Source organism: Nerophis lumbriciformis, linkage group LG24, assembly GCF_033978685.3.
Source record: "Nerophis lumbriciformis linkage group LG24, RoL_Nlum_v2.1, whole genome shotgun sequence".
NCBI classification, from domain to species: domain Eukaryota; kingdom Metazoa; phylum Chordata; class Actinopteri; order Syngnathiformes; family Syngnathidae; genus Nerophis; species Nerophis lumbriciformis.
In genome coordinates this window covers 13,452,753-13,462,500 of record NC_084571.2, presented here as the reverse complement: position 1 = coordinate 13,462,500, position 9,748 = coordinate 13,452,753, and the positions used below count along the sequence as shown (strand labels likewise).

The following is a 9,748-nucleotide window of genomic DNA, read 5'->3' as shown; positions in this document are numbered from 1 at the left end:
TGTGTGTGTGTGTGTGTGTGTGTGTGTGTGTGTGTGTGTGTGTGTTTCCCATGTGTTTTTGAACATGTGTGAGTCTCTGCCCGCTCAGCTCCTTTTATTTATTTTTTTTAACTCAATATTCTATGGATTTTTTTTTATAAGGAACAAATCTACATAGACCTGTTTGAAAAACAAATAAATAGGTATCTGAATAAAAACAATTAAAATAATAATATTAAGTATAATTGCATTTTGGTTATAAATATATAAATACATAACAAAAAAGATCAATAAAACAAAACATAGTGATGATAACCATATATAAACATAAAACATGCTTGTGGGAGCATTCATAATTTTAGTCCAGATACTTAGCAGCTAAAACAGGGGTGTCCAAACTATTTTCACTGGGGGCCACATCGGGCGAGTGCCAAAAGCTGACTGCATATATGCATATACTGTATATATATATATATACATATATATATATATATATATGTATATATATATATATATATATATATATATATATATATATATATATATATATATATATATATATATATATATATTTACATATATATATGGATGGATATATATATATATATATATATATATATGTCCATCCATACATCCATTTTCTATCGCTTGTCCCTTTTGGGGCGCAGGGGGTGCTGGGGCCTATCTCAGCTGCATTCGGGCAGAAGGCGGGGTACACCCTGGACAAGTCGCCAACTCATATGGACGCCACGATCATATATATATACAAATATACATATGTATATATATATATGCATACATATATATATATACATATATACATGTATATATTTATATATATATATATATATATATATATATATATATATATATATATATATATATAATTTGATACATATACATACATATATACACATACAAACTAATATTCATATTTATATACATATATACATATTAGAGATGCGCGGATAGGCAATTTATTTCATCCGCAACCGCGTCAGAAAGTCGTCAACCATCCGCCATCCACCCGATGTAACGTTTGATCAGAACTGCACCCGCCCGCCATCCGCCCGTTGTTATATATCTAATATTAATTAAAAAAAAAAAAAAAAGGGTGAAAACTACGCGAATTGCACCTTGTGCAGACAAGATTTTTCGATCGGACACGGAGGAATTAGCGATGTAAAAGACCACGTTGGGACAAAAAACCACAAGTCTAATGCCGTTGCTAGCGATACAAGTGGAAAACTTTCAACGTTTTTCGTCGCCCAAATAGATTCTTTGGATGTGATAAATGCCTAAGTTTTATTTACGGAGGCAATAATTGAGCATGGACTTCCAATCGCACTGGCTGATCACATGGGACAGTTAATGTAATGCAACCTTTAAAAATCATTACGCGGTGATCGCGATCCCAAAAATAAACTTTTCTTGCATGATAATGTCCAGAAAAATTTGCTTTATATTACTATAGAGTCCTTTTAACGAATGAGTTTGATGGTTTATCACAAACCTTAAATGAAATTCCATGGCCACCGTCCTGCTCTCTATATCAACCAGGGTGAGCCCCACCCCTTTCGTGAGCGCACTGCGAAAGCGGACGAGGCGGGGTGTCGGTGCGGTGGGCGCGGTAGTGACCCTGGACGTGCGTCGGGCCCTTCTCGCGGATCGCCTCAGCTACGGCTCCCGGTGGGGCCCTCTCGGGGGAAGGGGCCTCGGTCCCGGACCCCGGCGAGGCGTCCCTTCTCCGCTCCGTAAAAGTGTCCATCTCTTTTCTTTTTTTTTCTTCTGTTGTGGCATATGCAGCAGGTGCCTGCTCGTTTTTCGTATGTGGGTAACAACATTTAACTATGTATATATATTTCCGAATTGGTTTAACTGCCACCCGCAAAAAAAAAAAAAAAAAAAAAAAAAAATCTAATTAATCCGCCCGACCCGACCCGCGAGCGGATAAAATCTTATTGTTTTTAATTTCATCCGCCCGATCCGCGGATAATCCGCGGAGTCCGCGGTTGTGTCCGCAAACCGCGCATCTCTAATACATATACATGCATGTATACATAATATATACATATATATATATGTATATATATATATATATATATATATATATATACACATATATACATATACATATATATTAATATACATATATGTGCGATTCAAATGGGTGTAATTCAGAATTTTTTAATGGTGTTTTTTTTATAATATCCACAAGGTTCAGTGAGCAGATTGTGTTATGTGTGTTGACCTTCATGTTAATTGCTTCTTTTTCTTTGCACATTGACTAAGGAAGGTTGTTTGGATTGTGCCATGTAAGTTGCTGTGCCATTATCGCAAGTACTTTCAAGGGTCATTGATCTGATTTACTCACTTTGTACACAAGATGGCAGCAAATATGTAGCATTCAGAGATTGCCAGATGAAGTTCAAAGCACTCTGCGATGCCTTGTTGAACTCATGACGTCTCTCGGGCCAAATTAAATACGGTGGTGGACTGCAATTGGCCCGTAGGCTGTTGTTTGGACACTGCTGCCTTACACGGTATATACACCGCACCCACTAAATTTTTAGAAGATAGAAGAAAACAATAATTTTCCACATATTCGCCGCACCAGACTGTAAGCCGCAGATATATATGTTATGAAATGAGTTATTTACACAGAAATATTCTATAAATGTTTATGTACATACCCCAATTGTTTCCAAACGGTGTCTGTAGCGCGGCAGTAAAACGGCTGATCAAACAAAACAGAAGTCATCGTCATGGACCCACTAGCTGCGCAAGCTAGCTCTCCAATCAGCTAAACAGACTCAATAACTTACCGGTGACGTTTTGGTGAATTTACAAAAATTAAACAGTACAAAAAGAATGCCATTGTAAGTTAATAATACAAACACAGACACTCGTAAACGTATTAGCATATTAGCTAATGCTAATGACGTTAGCTTCATTACATTACAATAGCACGTAAAAATATGCATGAAAACACTCCTACAGACATCACCCATGGGACGCTTTAGTAAGTAAGAATTGTTTTAGTTATATTGTAAAACTTACCAGGTTTGCTTGGAGTGATGAATGAAGAATCACTATGAGTAGTAACGCTACGGATGGCTGTAAGATGAACACAAATCACAACCCAGTAAATGGAACATATTTATAAGATGGCAGAAATATTTTGTAAATGTTTATTTACATACCTTAATTGTTTCCAAACGGTGTCTGTAACACGGCAGTAAAACGGCTGATCAAACAAAACAGAAGTAATGGTCATGGACCCACTAGCTGCGCAAGCTAGCTCTCTATTCAGCTAAACAGACTCAATAACTCCACGGTGACATTTTTGGTAAATTTACTGAGGAATTTGTGAAACTGAAACAATACAAAAAGAATGCTGCTATAAGTTAATAATACTAACACAGACACTCGTAAACATGTTTGCATATTAGCTAATGCTTACAACGCTAGCGTGATTACATTACATATACATGAAAACACACCTACAGACATCCCACATGGGACGCTTTAGTAAGTAAAAATGTTTTATTTATATTGTGAAACTTACAAACATTGCTCAGAGTGACGAATGAAGAATCCATATGAGTAGAAACGCTATGGACGACTTGGAAGATGGAAGGACACTTGTACTTCCGGTTCAAAGCTATAAAAAAGATGCACTTGTCACAAACAATAACACACCTATTCAGTGTGTTTTTTTTTTTTAACTATTTGCAGAAAAATCCACAAATTAGCCGCACCGTTCAAAGCGTAGGAAAAAAGTATCGGCTCATAACCCCGAATTTACGGTGTATTGAGTTAGCAAGACGGACATAGGGTGTTGAAAGTGGAAAAACAACACAGAAAAGGTCTGACTAGTACTGTGCAGCAAGTGACACGGAAGGTTCCGCCTCCTCATAAACGCTGTGCCCTACTTTTTGCCTGCAGGCGTGACACAACATGGATGAATCACATCCAAAAGTTTGTCAAGTGAAAAGTTTGCAGATAGAGGGGTTTGTAAATGGAGACATCAGCAAACCAATTGGACTCAAATAAGACCTTCATGGACTGCTCTTCCACACCAAACGCATCAATCCTGCCCATGTTTATCCTGAGTACATCATGGAACTTTTTTTATTCTTTCACAGACTGAGTCCTTGGACGTGAGTGGCCCTGGTCCGACCTGACGAGCGGCAGAGAGACTGACACCAGAGCGGCCCTGAAACGATCCCGACATCTTTGTTAGCCAGCAGCCATGTTGATCGTCCTAGTCCTCATCATGCTCTTCCACGTGGCCGCGGCCGTCCTGCTCTTTGTTGCCACCATACATAACGTGAGTATTCTTTTGTTTAATCCATGAGGGATGACCATAATGAAACTCCAGCCTGGTATCATTGTCGTGTCGATACAGGTATTGAGTGTGCCGTACACTCAACAAGGCGTCATTTAACCATTTACTCATTGACTGCTCATTGGCAGAGCTGCACTTTTCATATTCTTTTCTAGGCAGCTTTTTGTAAAAAAAAAAAGTAATAATTATAATACATATATATATATATATATATATATATATATATATATATATATATATATATATATATAGAACTTGAATACACCTCACGGTGATGCTTGGACACGTCATCAGTGATAAACCCGGGGTCACAGGGTGTTTCGGGTCTTTACTCATCAGACACCCTCGCCCGGGCGACCCAGCCGGGGGTGATCAGACCCCGGCCTGTGTCCAAGTAGCGCACCACGGATCCCCCCTACGGATCCACAACCACCGGGAGGTCTTTTATATATGTATATATATATATATATATATATATATATATATATATATATATATATATATATATATATATATATATATATATATATATATATATATATATATTTATATATATATATATATATATATATATATATATATTTATATATATACACACATACACATATTTCCGTATTTGCTGGTCAAATGTAATGGCCAATATGGAACACCAACACAGTATCAGTGCAGTGTCACTACAGGTAGTGAGTGTGCCACACACTCGCAGTATTAACCCTGCTATTTCAACCTCAAACACAAAGTTGTGTTGTGTTTACCTCTAAAGGTGTACTGTAAACATTTCTCCAAGATGGCGTCCAATGGCTGCATGCACAGATTTTTTTCTGTGGGTCTCGACTGGTCTGACGTGCATAATTCAGCATTTGTTTTTTTCCCATGGGGATTGTTTTGACAACGTTGCACACCCTTTTCAGTGTACCGTCCACGGTTGTGTTGCAGGCATGGTGGCTGGTGTCTCCACCGGGACGCGACGTGATCTACTCTGACCTGTGGTACTCCTGCAACGCCACCTGCTACCCCGTGGAGAAGAGCCACACCCCTGACGCAGGTATACCGACGTACTGAAGGCGGTGCGTGTGCAGTACGTGCCTGTTTGTCACCCACCTCTCCTCTCTTATCAGCCTACCTGCAGACCGTGCAGGCCACCATGATCCTGGCCACCATTTTATGCTGCGTCAGCTTCTTTCTCTTCATCCTTCAGCTCTTCAGGCTCCAGCAAGGAGAGAGATTCATCTTCACGGCTATTATTCAGATTTTGGCCTGTAAGACACGCACACGCAAACAGTAGTTGCTGTTTTATTTTACTTTTTAAAATAATAATAATTATTATCATCATAATGATAATAATAATAACAACTATTATTATTATCATTTTTATTATATTATTTTATTGTATTATATCATAATTAAAAACAATTGTATTTGTCTTTTTTTTTTGTATTTCAGTTTAAAAAAGAGATTGCTGTTTTTTTATTAATTGTTCCCAATTATCTTATTATTATAACAATTATTGATTAAAGACTCTGCGGGACTGCTTGTATCGCACACAATATCACACATAAACACGCTGCAGGACAGCTCGTATCGCACATGATATCTCACACAAGTATACACGCTGCATGACTGCCTGTATCGCACAATATCGCACACAAGCAAACATACTGCAGGACTGCTTGTATCGCGCATAATTTCGCACACAAGCAAACACACTGCAGGACTGCTTGTATCGCACATTATATCACACAATAGAAAACACACAGCAGAACTGCTTGTATCGCACATGATATCACACACAAGTAAACGCAAAGCAAGACTGCTTGTATCGCACATGATATCACACACAAGTAAACATGCAGCAGGACTGCTTGTATCGCACATTATATCTCACACAAATAAACACGCTGCAGGACTGCGCGTATCGCACATGATATCACACACAAGTAAAGACTCTACAGGACTGCTTGTATCGCACATAATATCACACACAAGTAAACACTCTGCAGGACTGCTCGTATCGCACATTATATCTCACACAAATAAACACACTGCAGGACTGCGCGTATTGCACATGATATCACACACAAGTATAGACTCTACAGGACTGCTTGTATCGCACATAATATCACACACAAGTAAACACGCTGCAGGACAGCTCGTATCGCACATGATATCTCACACAAGTATGCACGCTGCATGACTGCTTGTATCGCACAATATTGCACAAAAGCAAACACACTGCAGGACTGTTTGTATCGCGCATGATATCATACACAAGTAAACACGCTGCATTGGTGCTTGTATCGCACATGATATCTCAAACAAGTATACACGCTGCCCGACTGCTTGTATCGCATATGGTATCACACACAAGTAAACACAATGCAGGACTGCTTATATCGCACACTATATCTCACACAAGTAAACACACTGCTGGACTGCTAGTATCACATACAATATTACACACAAGTAAACACTTGATATCACACATTTTTCATGCACGCCAAGTATTTGCTGATATCAATCAGACACAATATCAGCACAATGTACCAGTACCTCCTTGTATATATTTTTGTTTGGAATGTTAAGGTATGATACCATAAGATGAATGACAAGCTTTGAACAAGTGAAATCATACAACAATGGTTGGCATAAAAAACTGACCTAACAACAGACTTGCGCTCTCTTTAAATTGAAGTGGAGTGGTAATTTGTGGGTTGTTTTTTTTGCGAACTCATGAAGTAAGTTGCGGGACGCGGACACGTTTGTTACTGGATACTTTGAGACTTTGCGCGTGTCATTAATGTGCAACTATGATTTTTTGATACTTGTTTATATTGACAAATGTCATATTTTATTGTTCAATTTCGCTCGTGTGCTATTGTGGGCTTAGCTGTTGTGTAGCTGCTCAACTGGCGGTCCAGAAAATGATATTACATGCCAGCGGACAACATCAGATGGGGACATTGTTAGGTGTGGTATCAGAAGGTTGTACTAAAAAGATATTAAAAGTGATGAAATCATGAGTTTATAACAACACTCCCCCACCCCCCCTCTCTTCCTCCCAGCCGTGTGCGTGATGATCGCGGCGTCCATCTACACCACTCAGCACAAGTCCTTCCACGTGAGCAGTCTCCGCGACGGCTCCTACGGCTCCTCCTACATCTTGGCCTGGGTCAGCTTCCCCATGACGCTCCTCAGCGGCGTCATGTACCTGGTGCTCAGGAAACGCAAGTAGGCGCCGCCCGGCGTCGGCGCGCACGAGCGGGAACACTTGGACGCCGCTCATCGGGGGAAACGTTGCCGTATCGACGCCGTGACGTAGACAACATGGCGGCCTCTGTTGTTTTCATTTCAGACGCGTTCGACCTCGCTTTTTAGCGCCAGCTGTTGCGCCAATTTGCATTTAAGGTTGGGCACTGCAGTCAGCTAGAGATCCTACTCCGCCAAAGTCCAGTTTGCATTAAAGATATAATAATAATAATAATAATACCAGGGCGCTGTGTGTAGGGCCCCGCAATCCCATGTCAAATGAAATTGGAACATATTCCTAGCCCCTTCCTGCTAGGTCACTGATAACAATGTACAGTCGTACCTCAATTTACCAGCTTAAATGCTTCAATCAGAGTCAAAATCGAGTTTATTTGCCAAGTATGTTTACATTTGACTTGTTCGTAATGCTAACGACGCTAGTTTGATTACAATACGATAGCCAGGGGCGCCGGAAAGGGGGGGTAAAGGAGACGGATTCTAGGGGCCCACGATGGAGGGGGGCCCAGAGAGGCCCCTAATGATGATGAAATCCCTAGCGGCGCCCCTGACGATAGCACATACAAATATGCACGAACATACTCCTACAGACGTCACACATGGGACGCTTTAGCACAGGGTCCCCAAACTACGACCAGCTAGCGTCGAAAATTCGGCCCTCCGGAAGTCGCAAATTAAAAAAAAAAAAATATATATATATATATACTTTTTTTTTTATCTGTCCTTTCCAGCCCATCCATCATAAATATATATATATATATATATATATATATATATATATATATATATATATATATATATATATATATATATATATATATATATATATATATATATATATATAAATATATACATACAGCCCGGGCCCTGGCCAAATATATATATATATATATATATATATACACACACATACATATATACACACATACATATACACACACACACATATATATATATATATATATACATATGCATATATGCATACATACATATACATTTAGGGGCCAGGCTATATATATATATATATATATATATATATATATATATATATATATATATACACACATACATATTTACATACATACATATACATTTAGGGGCCAGGCTATATATATATATATATATATATATATATATATATATATATATATCCTGGCCCCTATATGTATGTATATGTATGTATGTATATATATATATATATGTATATATATATATATATATATATATGTATACATATATATATATATATATATATATATATATATATATATATATATATATATATATATATATATATATATATATATATACACATATATATATATATTTATAGCCTGGTCCCCGGCCAAATTTGGAAGACCAAACGGCACTTCGACTTCCGGTTCGAATTGCATTCCAAGCAGAAGTGAAGTGAAGTGAAGTGAATTACATTTATATAGCGCTTTTTCTCAAGTGACTTAAAGCGCTTCACATTATGAAACCCAATATCTAAGTTACATTTAAACCAGTGTGGGTGGCACTGAGAGCAGGTGGGTAAAGTGTCTTGCCCAAGGACACAACGGCAGTGACTAGGATGGCGGAAGCGGGGCTCGAACCTGCAACCCTCAAGTTGCTGGCACGGTCGCTCTACCAACCGAGCTATACCGCTCAGAAGGGCGCCTGTGGTGAGCAAACCGGTCCAAAAGATGGGCACCATAGCACAAACCCGACCCCGACTTAAACAAATTGAAAAACTTATTCGGGTGTTACCATTTAGTGGTCAATTGTACGGAATATGTACTGTACTGGGCAATCTACTAATAAAAGTCTCAATCAATCAATCAAAACCATTTTTGCTTGTTTTTAAAAAAAACACATCATGGTCATCAGGGAAGAAAAATCCATACATTACGTCGCACAGTTTTAAAGTAGCGGCTTACAGTCCGGAATTTACGATACAAACATGTACTTAAAAAAAGTAATATGTGCAAGGCTAATAGATTGTAATGCAGTTGTGAATACAGCAAAAGTAAAAAAGATGACGATGTGAGCATGAGTTAGTACATTCACAGTGACAGCGTCCTTTGAAATCAATTAAAAATCCTTTTATTTGGTTAGCTGTATCATGTAACGTGCCTTTTAAAAGTAAAAAAAACACACTTATGGATAAGAAAT

General features: G+C 38.4%; 1 protein-coding gene across 1 annotated transcript in view; it reads left to right on the top strand.

The window, feature by feature from the left end:
• emp2 (epithelial membrane protein 2) overlaps positions 1-8,370 on the top strand; it is a 24,667-nt gene extending 16,297 nt beyond the window's left edge. Inside the window, exons 2-5 of the mRNA XM_061982183.1 lie at positions 4,128-4,312; positions 5,267-5,375; positions 5,449-5,589; positions 7,393-8,370. Coding sequence (XP_061838167.1) covers positions 4,235-4,312; positions 5,267-5,375; positions 5,449-5,589; positions 7,393-7,562 — 498 coding nt within the window. The 5' untranslated portion in view covers positions 4,128-4,234 and the 3' untranslated portion in view covers positions 7,563-8,370. The remainder of the gene's footprint in view (positions 1-4,127; positions 4,313-5,266; positions 5,376-5,448; positions 5,590-7,392) is intronic.
• Positions 8,371-9,748: the final 1,378 nt, after the last annotated feature.